The 16,681-nt window shown below is 36.4% G+C and overlaps 1 protein-coding gene and 1 long non-coding RNA gene across 21 annotated transcripts in view; one reads left to right on the plus strand and one right to left on the minus strand.

Annotated features, from left to right (window-relative positions):
- LOC140506036 (uncharacterized) overlaps window positions 1-11,198 on the minus strand; it is a 33,200-nt gene extending 22,002 nt beyond the window's left edge. Inside the window, exons 1-2 of the long non-coding RNA XR_011967742.1 lie at window positions 10,858-11,198; window positions 674-799 (exon numbers count right to left, since the gene is read on the minus strand). This is a non-coding gene — a long non-coding RNA (uncharacterized lncRNA). The remainder of the gene's footprint in view (window positions 1-673; window positions 800-10,857) is intronic.
- CCDC150 (coiled-coil domain containing 150) overlaps window positions 1-16,681 on the plus strand; it is a 150,476-nt gene that overhangs the window by 71,531 nt on the left and 62,264 nt on the right. For 19 of the 20 annotated variants that reach the window (XM_072612744.1, XM_072612747.1, XM_072612740.1 and 16 more), the window contains 3 exons: window positions 6,425-6,532; window positions 13,595-13,723; window positions 15,129-15,298. In XM_072612744.1, coding sequence (XP_072468845.1) covers window positions 6,425-6,532; window positions 13,595-13,723; window positions 15,129-15,298 — 407 coding nt within the window. The remainder of the gene's footprint in view (window positions 1-6,424; window positions 6,533-13,594; window positions 13,724-15,128; window positions 15,299-16,681) is intronic. The other variant, XM_072612749.1, reaches the window with a different exon arrangement.

Genomic DNA, 16,681 nt, shown 5'->3' on the forward strand with positions numbered 1-16,681 from the left:
TTCACAAAATAAAGATAACAAGGAAATTACTTTATTCTGAGAGGAACAAGAAGACAACAAGCAAATATGTGAAGCATATGTGCTCCCAATGCCATAGCCTCTTAATTCGTAAAGGAAAAATTAATTTAATTACAAGATGGCATAGTAAACATGGTATTAACTAGAGACTTTGCTATTTCTTTCAGATTTGGACAAATCTAACAAATATAAAATAATCAGGTAATAGGAGTAGATGGTTTGGACGTGTAGCAAGAGCAAGAACGATAAGTGGAACCACGGTGCTATACTGCTACCCTAGTAATTTCAGGAGAAAGCAAGGAAGACCTAGCATGTCAGCTGTGCGGAACCTTTGGGAGACGATGAACTAGAAACACATAGGATAGATAGTCATTGACAGGTTGCAATCTGGATTGTTGGAGAGAACTTCTAAATCAGTGAGATCACAGATTTTAGTATATTTAGTCACATCTAGCCATTCTTTCCAGTGGCCACTACCACTTTTTCACATTTGATGTCAGGTACTGAGGTGGCAAGAGTTGAAATGTGGGAGTTGTACTTTTCTTGCTGATAAAAATTGGGCTCAGGATCTGTCCTCTGAATTACAGGTATTAGTACATAGAAGGTAGGATTTTATTAGACATGAGATAAGAAAAGTATCAATTGATTAGCTTACTCATTTCATCATAGAAGGAGCAGGTATGTGTCACTGTTAATGTTCTGGTCATGAAGAACTTTACTGAATATATGTCAACAGTCGCTTTGCTCTTCTGTCCCTCTCTGTCACGGCCCAGGAAATAAGCTGATGATAGAAGATTAATAATAATGATTTCCATGTTATGTAGTACAGAACTCATCAACTCATGGTAATCATAGGGTCACTTCACTATACACTTCTTGTGTCACAATCCCAGTGCAAGTAAAGGATGTGGCCATGGTCTTGGCCATATATTGGTATAGTGAGAAACAACACTTCTTTTCAGTAACAGCAAAGTTGAGTCCTTAGTAGTGAAGGAGGCTGGAACAGTAAATGATTTGTAGATAATAGCAAACAGCACACAGTGATACAGGACAGGGTAGTTAAAAATTCCACTGAGAATAGGAGGAATATGTAGAAAGAAGGCCTTGTCATATTTGTTTTGCCCAGGCCTTAGACCTTGAAGGGCTGATAAGGCTGCTTTGTATCCATGATTTAATGTTCGAGCATATTCTTTAGTTGCAAAACAGGGAAAAGCTATATGCATTAAGGCCTGCTTTTGGAGAAATTTTATATTAACCAGTGTTATGGAGAGAGAGTAGCTCTCTAGATTTCACAGTTTGTTTGTTCCTGCCAGGCTTTTGTTGATATATTGAACCGAATATGTCTCCAGAGCTGGGTTCTGGAGAGCTGTACCTATGTATCCTTGTTGAATGTTTGTATATCTTTGCATAGTGTTTGTTTATATTTACTTCGGTGGAGGGTGTGTTCAGTGAAGACTAGTCGGTCTGGTGTGAGGATTGCCCAGTCCTTTTCAGTGTTATTTTCCACCTTTGCTGTCTACCTGATCCACCTACCTTTCACCTGTGGCTCCAAGAAACTGTAGCATGCACAGTGGCCACACCCCACTAAGCTACTTCAGCAGATGGACTAAGCCAGGGGTCTCAGAGCTGTTGGTGAGTTAGGAGGGTATCTATCCCAAGCATGTGAAGACTTCCCTTGGAATGGGTGAATGAGAACTATTTGTTCCATCGACCATGATGGCAGCTGGAAGCAGATGCTGTGGAGCACTTAGAGTTTGTTAGACATTGAAGATGCCAAGGTCATCCACTACATCTTGAGCCCTCACCAGTCATTTTGACTCTGTCCTGACACTGGACTGTGATGACTGTGCAAAGAAGAGTGAAGTCAACAACTTTGTGCAGCTCTGCCTCACTTAAATCCAGTTCACACACAAGTCAAAAGATATCACTCATATACCATTTTAACATTTTTACCTGTCTCAAAGTCTTGTGACAACAGGCAATTGAAGAAGCAACAGGTGCAGATATACTGGGGGCTGTCACAACCCTGCACATAGGCGGCCTAGACCATAGGGTTATCTTCTCACTGGAAGTAGCAGTGGGATTTCCCAGCCCCCTGGATGCCTTAGCAACCTTTTAAGGATCACATTGCTCATCTCCTGGTGTGAGGAAGGGGCTAAAAAAAGGGCCCTAAAAATTATCTGCTTATTCAATCTTGACCTGATTACCAAAGCAGGTGGGGAATTTCACCCTGCAGTTGAAACATAAAAAAACTACAAAAACTTCTGCAAAGATGACTCCACTCATCATTGACACTGGGAATGTGCACAAATTAATAGACAAAACAAAACCCAGTAGATCTGAAAAAAAAAAACAGCTTTTCTTGTGAGAAAACTCAGAAGGTATGACATCCAAATAGCAGCCCTGAGTGAAACAAGGCTAGCAAAGAAGGGCCAGCTTACTCAAGTCGGAGCTGGATACATGCTTTTCTGGAGTGGCCACAGTGAAGGGAAGTGCCAGGAAGCTGACATACGTTTTGCTATCAAAACTAATCTAATCAATAGGCATGTATGTCTACCAAATGGAATGAACAACTTGCAAGAAAACACCAAGTCACTATCATCAGTGCATATGCTCCCACCATGAACTCTGATGAGATCAAAGAAAAAGTTTTAACGAAGCCCTGGAGACCCTTATCATCAATGTGCCAAAGACGACAGGTTTATAATTCTGGGTGACTTTAATGCTAGGATAGGCTCAGACTACCAGACATGGCAGGGAGTCCTTGAGAGAAATGGAGTTAGAAATAGCAATAGCAGTAGTCATTAACTACTGAAGACTTGTGCATCTTATGACCTTCTCAACACCAACACTGTCTCCTGTTTACCTAAACACAATAAAACTTTGTAGATGCACTCTTGCAGCAAACATTGGCATTTAATAGACCATGTGACTGTAAGAAGAGACGGACAGTATGTCAGAGTAACAGAGGCAGTGTGCGGTGCAGAGTGCTATACTGATCATAGATTTATCCTCTCTAAGCTATATGTTTGCATTCAATAGTAGTGACAGCCCCAAGGCAAAATGACTACTAGAATTAATGTTAACTGGTTAGAGCCCTTCTCTGAATGGGAACAGTTAGTTGCTAACTTGGAGAGAAAGTTGAGTTGGCAACAGTGGAGCAGAAAAGGAATGGGTAGCTTTCAGAGATTTGGTGTACAGCACTGCATTTGTTCATCTGGGTCAGAATACTTGCAAACATCAAGACTGGTTTGATGAAAATGATGGAGAAATCCAGAAGCTGCTAAATGAAAAATGAGAACTCCACAAGATTTACCAACAGGATAGTTCATCTGTCTCCAAGAAGGCAGCTTTTAACTCCGTCAAAAGCAAAGTACAAGCAAAGCTTAAAGATGTGGGATTCTTGGCTCAATAACCAGGCAGATGAAATTCAGTTTTATGCTGATATTAAGGATTCAAAGTACTTTTATTATGCCCTGAAGGCTACTTATAGACCAAAGACCTGTGATGCATCTCAACTACTTAGTGCTGATGGAGCCACATTGATTAGTGATAAAGACATGATCCTAGAGAGATGAGCTGAACACTTTCATAGTGTTCTCAGCAGACCATCATCAATCTATGCTGAAGGCATTGATTGTTTACCTCAGGTTGTAGTCAGTCCCTCCCTAGCTGAATTTCCAACTGAAAAAGAGGTTTTGAATGCCATTAGGCTCCTTCTTTATAGCAAAGCATCTGGTGCTAATTCTATTCCAGCTGAGATTTTACAAGGTGTGTGGGGGCGGTCCATACAAAAGCTGACTAGGTTATATAGCAAGAGATTATCCCCCAGAAGTTCAAGGATACCTCCATTATCCATCTCTAGAAAGGTAAAGGGAAAGGGAAAAGACCCTTATGTTCGTTATTGTTTACAGAAACTCTTCATGGGAGCCCCAAACAGGTTAGTCTCATTTCTCAAATACATGGAATAGATCCAAATTTATAGCAATAAGAACCATTCCCTAGTTTGACAGTCAGTCACAAGGATGTCTCTCTCTTAGTCATTGTTAACATGAAGATGTAGTCATTTTTTGGTGATGTTGTATTATTTGCTGCAGACAACATCTTCCATTTCTCTTCTCAGATAAAGCAGTCACTTGACTAAAGTCCAGTTCTGATGCTTTATTGTGGCATTAAGCCTGAGCTGCTTACAGGCTAGACCAGTGGAACACAAGCTCAGGTGGATCCTGCCAAGTTCGAAAGACATTAGGTTTAGCCTTTTTGTCAAAGAACTAGCCTATTTGAAAATCAACCTACTCAAGTATGAGCACGGTTGGCCACCAGGTAGTAATTATTTTTTAGCCATATGGAGCCATGAAATAGAACAAAAATGCAAAATTGACTTCAATCTTTTAAGGCCCCCTTCTACTTCCACAATAGCATAGAAGCAGAAAAGAAAGTAGAAGATACCAAGTATCACACTTTTAAAGACTATCCACAGGTAATTAATATAATTATTACTTTCAACATATTGCCTTTATCCAAAGTCTGTCATATTGATATGCTACTGTATCAGTAAGCACCCAACATAACACAGGGGGGGCCTGCTACCACAGGTTCTTAGATCTGCATTCATAAAAGGAAAGGCAACTTTTGAAGGGTTAACAATCATTTTAATCAAGTACATGTATCATTCCTTAAACCAAGCACATATAACAGAAAATACAGAGAAATCAAAGATCAACAGACATGTCTTCCTCTGCCTGACCATCAACAGAAAGATACAACTGTCTGACCATAGTTTTTTTTTATTTTTTTTATTTTTATCATTTGTCCTTCATTGCTGAAGAAGACCATGCCATCAGAGAAGTAATGACATGACTTGCACTCGACTTTGTTTTGAGTAAGGGAGGGCTGTGCAGGTCACCAGCCTCACTTCTCCTCCAGAGCCATCTGAATCCAGTGATCAGATATTCATCAGAATGACTGGAGATGACCCAGGATGAGGCAATTGGGGTTAAGTGACTTGCCCAAGGTCACACAGCTAGTGATTGGCAAGTGTGTGAGGTGAGATTTGAACTCAGATCTTCCTGATTTCTGCACTGGTGCTCTATCCACTACACCACCTAGCTGCCCTAGTGGACCGTAGTTACCAAAGAGGGAAACACCAACATCTGGGTTTTCCAAAAGGGGTGGGGGTGCCCCTTAGCAGCTTCCCAGAGCCCTCCTCTGGCCAAAGAACACTTCCAGTAAGTCCCATAGTAAAACCTCACCTTCAGAGTATTTATACCTTTTTTAGAGACAGAGGGCATTGCAACCCTTGAGAACCAGTGTCTCATTAACAAAAGATGTGGGCCTTCCTACAAATCTTCGCTGATCAAACTTCTTTTAATGGGCAGGCCCATTACTGGATGAGGAGGATCTTTAATCATATTAATAATACAAATACATAAACTGTTTCTAGTTAAAGAAACTTGTTTCTGTACTTTACTGCTAGTGAAGACCCTTGGTTGATAAAGGCAAGATTCAGTCAGAGGCATTTAATTATACCAGAACAAAAACAGCAAAAGATCCCACTTTGCCTGCCATCACAGCTACTGGCAAAAGTAATATATGTAATTATTGACATTTTGCTGTAAATAAAATCCAAAGATGTTAAGCATTTCACAAGTAAATGGAAGATGAACTGTCAGCTCTTTGGAGAGGTAAATAAAGAAATGGGTAGAGTTGGTTCCACAATGTTCCCAAAGGCAATAAGAAAATAATTTAATGGTGTGATTATGTTGTTATCTCAACTTTAGGAGGTGATGATGACTGAAAGCATACAGAGCACTATAAAAACAATTGTAGCTTATGCACAAGTATCCATTACAGAGAATAATAAATACATTATATGAAGAACTCAATAAGATCTAAATCAAGTCAATAATATACCTTGATATTAGGTAACTTCAATGTGAAACAAGAAATAAAGGAAAATATGTTTTAAAATCAAGAAACAAAATAGGCAAAAAAGACTTAAAGATTACTCAGATATCCTATACCTATATATCATGAGGTATAGTAAGTACAGATCTATAACCTGCTTCTGTCTATTTTGCAGGCCTTGACATTTATAATCACTCTACTCTAGATTTCCAAATTATGTTGAAATAGAGAAATGTCCTATAAAATGTCATTTTAAAATGTGAATATGTAAGCTATATCAAGTTAAACTTATGACAAGCTATAAAAATTTAAGTCATTTCCATGTATTATAAAAATACATCAATTTTGTGAAAATATCAAGGATTCTCCATATGTTCCCAGCCCTTCAGTTTGATTTCCCATCTTCAACTTCTTTCTCTTTCTTTTCAACCTCTTTTTTTTTGGTAGAAGTTGAGGCTTCGTGATGTTTATGCTACCTTTTTTTTTAATTTTCCTCTAGACAAAAGTTAAACAGCTACAAAAAGAAATAAACTCTCTTGCTGATATTCGTTCAGAGAATGACGAACTACACAAGTTGAATAAAGCCCTGGAGACAAAATATGCTCGGGTATGATAAGTACTTGAAAAGTCAGGTAGTTGCTATAGTATAATTATCTCTTAACAGACTCTTCTCACACTCGTCCAGTATAATCAATGTACTAGCAACTGATGTCATTTTTAAAAAATTGTTATAGGCAAACTCAGAATTCACTGAAAATAAAATAAACCTACGAAAGATAGAAACTCACCTGAAAGAGGTATGAAAATAAATACATTGGTTATTTGTAAGCCTATTAAATATGCCAACAAGTAGGAAGGTATGACTTTGGTAGTCATGCATGTCGGAAGTTTAACCTTAGTCTTTGTCCTTAAGTTAAAATACAGACACCCATTAATACAAATATATCCTTTTGGTTAAATTATAAAACAGCTTTATTGGACCCCCAATATCTTATTGAACAGAAACTTAAAACTTAATTGACTTAGACATTTTTTTTGTCAATACATTGAATTTACATAACCCTGGACAGAGAAAAGTACAGAGGACTATTTTGTATGAGGTTATATATTCTTTTTCTCTACAAGAGAGAAAAAATTAATACAAGGATAACATGGTCCAGATTTTTTAAAATATCTAGTGGGAAAAACACCTCCAGTAATGGGTTCCCCTAAGGCAAATGACAATCTTCAGTGATCACAAAAGAACTAATGAGATATTTCAATATATAGGAAAAAAAGTTGAATTCATATTCTTGCTCTGACACCATCAGCTGTGTGATTTTGGATAAATCATTTCTTTAGATCTCAATTTGTTTATCTGTAAAATGGAAATAATAATACTTATACTCCCTAAATCACAGTTTTGTTCAATTCAACAAGCATTTTACTTGTTTGCCAGGCACTGTGTTAAGTACTTGCATATAAAAATAAAACTCTTTTCCCTTAAGGGAAAGTACAGTACATTCTGCTGTAGGGAAATAAATACATACATAAAAAGCTACAAAATATGTAAAGAAAGTATGTATAAAGGAGGTAGATCCAAAATTACAGAGTAGCAGAAAGTACAACTGAGTATGTTGTCACACCTCCTTTAAAAAAAAAAAAAAAAGGAAAAAGGCATAAAAAAGGCACCAGACTAAGTCCTGATCAGGAAAGAGAAGCAAAAAAAATCAGTCATTTTTTCTAGCTTATTTCTAGAAAAATAGGTATAAGAGTTCTGCAGTGACTTGAAATGACCTATGGAGCATCACAACACAGGGACAGGCAGTGCACCAAGACAAGATGAAGTTCCAAGTCCAACAAGGTTTAAACTTGTTTGGGGCTCAGAAATAGGTGCAAACTGGCAGCTCTGTCCTTTACTAACAAGTGCCAGGTCACAAATCCAGGACTGAGTAAGGAGGGCACCAGAACCTAGGGGTAGCATTCCAGGGTAAGGAGCAGTCACAGGCCTGAGCCAGTGCATTGAGCAATGAGCAGATTCAAAAACAGATAGAAATCTCTGTGATTCAGATTCCTGTGGCGAAGCAGGGTCTTCGTTCTAGTTTCCAGCCCATTCTGAAATCTTCAGCAGAATAAGCAAGGTAGGAATGCCAGGGCAAAGGCGAGCATGCAGTTTTATTACTATGGACCAGTAGAACTTTCCAGCTGGTTAATACTGGCTGAATCATGCAATAGTCTCATAGAAATGGGGCAGGTCCACAGCACTTGAGTCAGACATGAACTCACTTCAGGAACTTGCAGATTTGTGCAGCAGGGCACAAATCAGACTTTTCCCTGAATCAGACCGTTTTGGGAGTGCTCAAAACTTGCACATCCCCAGCCTGCATCATCCCTGAGATCCTGGAATAACAGAATACTTGATACCCCAAGAAAGCAGCAACAGGACCAGCTCAGACATTCTCTCCAGTAGTTTACAGAGCCCAACTCTAACAAAATCTGAAGTCAGGAGGTAGTTTGGAAGAATGAGCAAATGACAAAAACTAATCCCCCCATAAAAAGCTATTATGACAACAGGATCCTCAAGACACCCTCAAGAAGAAGATTGTAAAATATCTATAGGTAAAGCCTCAAAGGAAAACATGGCTTGGAAACAAGTTCGTCCAGAATTTCAAGAAGACATAAAGCAAGCATATAAAAAAAGAGTTAGGATGCTTTTTATAAATGAAATGAGGGCACTAAAGAAAAAATTTGGAAAAGAAATGAGAGTACAGAAGAATTGGAAAGAGAATTAATAGTGGGCATAAGGGTTACAAAAACTTACCAAGCAACAAACTCCTTGAAAATTAGAATGGACCAAAAAGAAACCGTTGACTCCATGAGACAACAAGAAATATTAAAACAGAGTCAAAATACTGTAAAAAGAAAATAAAATGTAAGGTATGTTAAAGCAAAAGCAGTTGACCTGGAAAACAGATCAAGAAGCAAAAATTTAAGAATCACTGGACTACCTGAAAGCCATGACTAAAAAAAAAGAGTCTAGACATTATATTTCATAAAATCTTAAATGAAAACTTCACAGATCTTTTAGAACCAGAGGGCAAAGGGGAAATAGAAAGGTTCTACCAATAATCTCCCAAAAGAACCCTTAAATGAAAACTCCTAGGAACATTATAGCTAAAATTCATAGATTTCAGGTCAAAGAAAAGTTATTTCAAGCAGACAAAAAGTACCAAGAAGCCATAGTAAGGCTCGCACATGATTTTTGTAGTCATAGTACAAAGGAATGGAAAGTTTGTAATGTGATATTCCAGAAGGCAAAGAATATAGGCTTATAACCAAATGTAATTTACCTAGCAAAACTAAATATATTGTTACCTGAGAAAAGGTAGACCATTAATGAAATAGAGGAATTCCAAGTATTCCTGATTTAAAAAAAAAGACCAGAGTTACATAAAACTTTGAAGTGTATACAAAGTAATCAAGGGGAACACAGCATGAGTAAACAATCATAAAGGAATAAAGAAAGATGAACTGTTTACATTCTAATACAGGGAGATAATTCAGTCCGTTCACTCATAGCTCTTTTGTCATTAGGCGTCATGGAGAAAGTCTAATTAGACAGAGGGCCTGTGAGTGGTTCTGTTATATCTTGATGATCTTCAAAGAATAATGGAAAGGGAGAAGAGTAATATACTACAGGGAGGGGAAGGAAAGAAAGAAAAGATAGGGAAAATTTATTTTACATAATCAGAATATGAAAGTCAATACAAGAAGTCTATAAAAAAAGTAGGAAGGGGTAAGAGAATGGGCAGTACTTGAATTTCAGTCTCACCTGATTTAGTCAAAGGAGGTAAAAATACACACACACACACACACACACACACACACACTCACACACACAGTGAGAGCAGAAATAATTTCATTGAACAAGGAAAGGGGGGGAACAAGAGTAGATTAAGGGAGGAATTAGTCCTAAGCAAAACAAACTTCAATAATGTACCAAAATATTTATACCAGCTCTTTTTGCAGTGGCAAAGAATTAGAAAATAAAGGGGTCCCCATCAACATTTTTTGTAACAGAAGTTACAAACTACTATATTTCTTTCTTTCTCAGTTAGGGGGTGGGAGGGAAATAGGAGAAAGAAAAGGTAGATTTTTGCTGATTTAAAATTTTAATTTTAAAAAATACCAATATTGAAATAATGTCTCCTGCCTCTCAGTAAAGAGATTGTGAGCTAGGCAGGTAAGGGATGAGACATATTTTTTCAGACATGGTAAATGTTTTGATTTGTCTTGATTGACTATTTATTTGGTACAAGAAAGGGCTCTGTGGTGGTAGGGGAAAGTAATTAATTGGAAGTGACTAATGCAAAGAAAACCATGAATAAAATATTTTCAAAAGAACATATACACACATAAAGTAGTTTTGTAGATAGTAGAGGAGAATATTAATGACTGGGAAGATTAGGAAAAGCCTCGTATAGAAGGTAGCACTTGAATTGGACCTGGAAGGAAAATAGTAATTTCAAGAGGTGAAAGTGAGGAGAGTATTGGAAATATGAGGGACTGGTGCAAAAATAGGGGGGAAAGAAGCAGGTACAGGGAACAACAGGTAGGTTAGTGTGACTGAAATGTAGAGTTAGAAAAAGAGAGGTTGAAACCAAATTGTCAAGATAAGACTTTGTAAGTTAATCATCATCATTATGATAGACAGACAGATAGAATGAGTATTTATCTTACTAAACAGTTAGTATATTCCAGCCACTTTTGTAAGTGCAGAGGACACAAATATGACCAAACAAGACAAACCCTGTCCTGAGGAAGTTTATATCAAGAAAGACTCTACATAGAAGAGAGCTAGGAAAGGAGGCGGGGGACCAGCAACATGCTGGAAAGCTGATCAGGAAGTGTCATGAAGGCCAAATTTTCCTATAAAATAAGGCATAATCTCACCTATCAAAACCTGCCGTCCCATGATGTCTTCCAAGGTAGTGGTGGGGTAAGAGAGATGAGGATGATGCCTAGAATGTAGGCCACACAGTGAGGAAATGACTGGGAAGTATTATTGATGGGTTGAGTTGAATTTTTAAACTAAAACTTAAAATCATGGCATCTTGAAGAGATCCTCAAGATCATCTAGTCTAAGCCCTTCATTTGAATTGATAAGAAAACTTAAACTCAGATTAATTAAATGACTTGGCTACAGTCACACGACAGCATTAGAGCTATACTTCAAGTCCCTGACTCCCAGTCTGATGTTTTTCCAAAGTTCTGTGTATATGGCACCTGGTAACCAAGGACTTGCAATTTGTCTTCACACAGAATTCACTTAAAGTTCCAGTCAACTACCTGATCATGATGATGACTGATGAGGTCACAAAGGGGGATTTCATTGGACAGGTTACTCTGAAGATAGTGCTTTTAGTTTAAGAAATTACATAGATCTTAGTCTTCAGTAGGGTATTCTCAGAAGTGTGATTTCTTCATCTTCTAAATATCTTTTACTGTTAAGTCAGACAAAATATTAAGTAATTTCTCCTGAGCAAGTGTCTACCTCCCCCACATTCTGGTTTTTGTTGATTAAATTATTCTGAAATGGTTTTTCCGTCAAGAAGGAAGAAATCTCTAGAAAGACCAATGTCTACAAAGTTCACTGAAAGTTCTGCTAGGTCCACTTTAAACAATGGAAAGGAAAGAATGTCAACTGTTGGGTTACCCAGTGTTATTTCAAGTCCTCCACGCCGAGTCAGCTTTGCACCTTCCTTACCTTCTGTGAGGTCTCCTCAGAATTTGGGAGACACAAAGGTCTCTCTGAACACTCTTTTGAATGCTATTAAAACCATGGAGGGAAGACTGGAAGGTAAAATAGATATTCTTGCTGCCAGACCATTAACAACTGAAGAAACATCTGAAATTTTAAAAAGAGATTTGGTGAGTGAAGACCATGAGCATTTAAAATGGTGATTAGGAACCTTATTGCAATTCCAAGTATAAAAGCAAGAAAAATTCATACAGTAAGTGAAAATATATAAAGGTAATACTGAAAGAGCCTTTCAACATAAGAAACAGATCATACTGAAATAGAAAATACAGGGGAGGGTTTAGATCTCAGCTCCAGTTCTGGATGCCATGTAATCACTTCCTTTTTTACTTTGGAGATCAAGATATAAAATTTGACCATTTTAATCTTATAAGTGCTGGTGTACAAAAGAAAAGTAGTCCCTGACCTCAGGGAACTCTTTTATTGTAGGGAAATAACAAATACACAGTTAAATAAATACTAAACATAGAGAAAGTAATACAAAGCATTACTTTGTATTACAAAATACAAAGTAATTTTGTAGGTGATGGAAGAGAATACCAGCAACTGGAGAGATGTGGAAAGGCCTTGAGGGAAAGTCATTATTTCAAGAGGTGGAGGTGAAGAGATGTTTTAAATATCATTTTTAGAAAAAAATTCTACATTTTTAGATATCTCCAATCTCAAATCAGGACATATTAGAATTAATAAAGTCTTGGTCAAATGTTTTGTATTTGCATTTCTATTCTATTTAAATATTTAACTTTCTCCATAACTTCCATTTCTATTTCAAATAGTTGAGCATGGAAAAGTATGTTTCTTTTTAAAAGTTCTAGTAAAACATCTTCAAATGATATTAAAAATAGAAGGAAATTATTATAGGCATTGAGTAGGTTCTGCATGATTTCTGTAAACATTACAGCAAGAAGTACCCTGTTGTATATATTATAGTTAATGGCTATATTACATCTTAAAACAGGAATGTGTGGAAATATTTGGTAAGAACTTGAACCTTGGTGCTAATTGGCACAATGATACTTCTTTCTTGTATCTTTTCTTGGAAAAAAACTGAGATATTAGAGTCTACAAGGCAATACCTTTGAATCAATTGAGTTTCATTTTAAGAATACTAAACTTTTCAAATATTTGAAAAGAAAAAAAGTTAAAGGAAAAAATCTTTTAGGAAAAAAGTTTTAAAATAATGGTTATCTAGAGAAATTTCCTTGATATGCTAAAAGTTGGAAAAAAATTGAGGACAAAAAAGTCTTTTGATGGTGTTTTGGCAGGGGGAAGGGGAAACTAGTAGAAAATAAACTAGTCTTAGTTAGAATTTCTACAGTAGCTTTCTACACTGGCTTTCTCTAGAGGATCTGAGTTCACAACATATCTCTGCTACTTATTGTGTGACACTGAACAAGTCGCTTAACCGCTCTAGGTCTGTTTACTTGTCAGAAAAATGAGGGGGTTGGACTAGATGACCTGTAAAGTGCCTTCCAACTCTTGTCAATGATCCTGTGCATTTCTAACATCATTATTACTATTTCAGTTCTGTTAAACTAGTCTTCATTTCTGTCACCTCCAAACCTGTATTTTTTAAAAAAAGAACTTAAATAATGTTCATTTCTTTGTTCTACATTTTAATCTCATTAAAATTCTTTATTTACTGCCATTGTAGTCTTTATGTGCTATTTTTGCCCATATGTTTACTTTTAACTATAACAAAACATTATGGGGAAAACATGTTACCTTTCGTAAAATCCAGAAAACATGACTATTAATAATACTTTTAGTATTTTTAACATTTTTTTCTAAATTGCCCTAAGTTTCTCATTCTGATCATTCACCTCCTATATTTTGCAAAGTATTAATCATTTCTTTTTTTCTCATAAGATGCAAACTATTCTTGAAAAGAATGAAGATGCTTTTTCTCAGGCAATTAAATCCCATGATGTGCCATCAAGAGAAAGTCATAAAATGAGGGGGCACCTGGAGGCTTTGGAAGAAAGGGAAAGGATCAAGGCAAGGAAATTGGCAAATCTTTTTTGATAGAGTGGGAAATATCCTGTTACTGAAACATGAGGGAAAACTTTTCATGAGTCACATTCCTTATGTTGTTGCCATAGTTGGCAGGGAGGAAAACTAAACAGAAAAGAGACCTTTCTCTAACCTCCTTGATGCTTTTCCCCCCTTGAAGGAAAGATAACGTTAAACTACCTTTAAAGTATTTGCCCTCCAAAATTCTTTTTTTCCTAATTTTTTTCTGTCTTAGAAAATCAAAGAAAGAAGCCAGACTTTTTTCTCTGTTGGAGTTTTTGTTTAAAATCTTTAGGCCCCAAATAAAAATAACTTACCCTTTGATGTTTATATTAATATAATAGAAAGCTAATGTTAATTTTTAAAAGACAAACCATTGAGACAAAATAGATGCCAGTCAGCTGGGGAATGGATTAACAAATTGTGGTGCAGGAATGGAATGGAATGTTATTACTACTTCATAAAAAGTGATTTATATGAAGAATTCAGAGAAGTAGGGGAAGGCATATAAGAACTGCTGCAGAATAAAGACCAACAGTACACACAATGACAAAGAGAGGGAGAGATGCCTTTTTTCATATCTTTCTGAGGTTTGAGCTTGATCATTAAAATTACATGGCATTCAGGGTTTTTGTTGAAGTCTTTCCATTTACATTATTTGGAAAGAATACAACAAAAACCCTGAATGCCATGTAATTTTAATGATCAAGCTCAAACCTCAGAAAGATATGAGAAAAGGCATCTCTCCCTCTCTTCTCTGCAGAGATTGCAGGGGAAGGGAGGCATCTTCTGGGTATAGAACATTGCATCAGACTCAGATGATATGTTTGTTAGTTTAGCTGAATGTCTTTTTTTCCCATCTACTTTTGTTACAAGTGATGATCCACTGGAAAAGGAAGGGGAGAAAAATTTTTGGAAATGAAAGTGATGTAAAAAAAAATCAATTTTTTAAAACATTTTAAAACAGTATCATAATACTGTCCCTAGTTTACAATGTCATTCTTGAAAGCACAGCTTGGGTCCCTTCTCCTTGATATCAATTGCTGAAAGATTTACACTGTGAAAAGGGCTCCATACATTACATTGCTCTTCTGAAACCTCTAAACTTTTCAACAAATCTCCTGAGATAATCTTTGCAGTTCTTAATGAAGAGCAGAGTCAAACTTTTTTCACATAGGATGATGTGGTATGCGGCTGAATGGAAGAAAAAATTTTAAAACCCACAGGATTCTCTTTTTCTCCCTAGCATCCATTTGTCTATACACATTGAAAAATAATCCAAAGTATGCTGCCATATACATGCATTGGCCCAGGGAAGACTCAGAAATAAGGATGGTAAAGCACCGGTTATTGCAATCAAACTTTTCCCTCTGCTTTGATTTTATATTAGATGGGGAACTTTGAGCGACAGCTGGCAGAGGCTAAGGAAGATAACTGCAAAGTCACCGTCATGCTGGAGAATGTCCTAGCTTCTCACAGTAAAATGCAAGGAGCTCTGGAGAAGGTGCAGATGGAATTAGGGAGGAGGGATTCAGAGATTTCGGGCCTCAAGAAAGAGAGGTATCTAAAATTTCATGTGATTCATTTTTCTCCACATTCCTTCTTTTTACCCAGTGTTATAAAATTACTTTTTACCTCTTCTTTTTTGGAGGCTAATAATATGACATTTGAAGAAGAAGCTTTTTTTTTTTTCAGATCAGAGGTAAAAGTGAATGTTGTTTTCAGAAATCCAGTTTCAAATATCATTGTACTGGAACCAAATGAAACAATGGATCCTTGCAATTAATCTTCTTCAGCACAAATTCTTCAATAAACTAGAATTGTTATACTGTTCGACGAATAGATTGTAGCTTTATCCTGACTCATGTCTATGAAGTATAGTTATAAAGATAATTCAGGGTAAATACACTCTCTGGGTTGAACTTAAGAGCGTGCTGGAGATAGCTCTATTAAGCCTACCAGCTCATTTTTAACTTTTCAGTATGAGCATTTATTCCTAAGACATTGGCAATTACTACAAATCAGGACTTAATTTGTCGTTCTGTGGATTGAAAGTGTTAATCATGCAGATACATTTGAGCCTGGTTGTTGAACATTCACCAGGATGTCCCAACTTGAATTTACATTCTATTTATTAGAATTATATTTCAGAAATAAATTTCTCAAGTGGTCAGTTCTAAGAACTAAAGACTTTTCTGTCACAGACTTGCTTTAAGTAGATCAGCTAAAATTATAACAGTGGTTCCTTTATGAGTTTGAAAATATATGCTCCATAGATAACAGGACCTTAGAAACATTTGTTTATTCTCACTTAAAACCACATCACATGCTTATTCCTGATCACAGAGGACAGATGATGAAATGCACTTCCCTCTTCTCAGAGAGGTGGGGGATGATAGACCTGAAATGTCACATATGCTGACAGATGAGGTAATTTTGTCAATCCCTTTTGTTTAGCTGTTTTTATTTTTTAATAAGGAGAAAAGGTTGTTGTATATGAAATAAAATGTATTAATAAAAATTGTTTTAATGAAACCATATTTAAAGGAGTTCTATTGGAAGGAAAAAACAAATTAAGTCAGCTAATAATCTTTTGGAGGAGAATGAAAATAGAAAGAACATTGGTCTTAAATTTAATAATTTTATATATAGTAATAATTACTACTAATAATTACTAGTAATACTCAAAATAATTACCAGTAATGACTAACAATTACTTAATTTAGTTGTTGTTCAGCCGTTTTTCAGTTATATCTGACTTTTCATGACCCCATTTGGGAATTTCTTGGCAAAGATATTGGAGTGATTTGCCATTTCCTTCTCTAGCTCATTTTACAGCTGAGGAAACTTAGGCAAACAGGATTAAGTGACTTGTCCAGGATCACATAGCTAGTAAGTGTCTGCAGCCAGATTTGAACGTAGGCCTGGCACTCTTATCTATTG

This window comes from Notamacropus eugenii, chromosome 5 (genome assembly GCF_028372415.1).
Source record: "Notamacropus eugenii isolate mMacEug1 chromosome 5, mMacEug1.pri_v2, whole genome shotgun sequence".
Lineage (NCBI taxonomy): Eukaryota > Metazoa > Chordata > Mammalia > Diprotodontia > Macropodidae > Notamacropus > Notamacropus eugenii.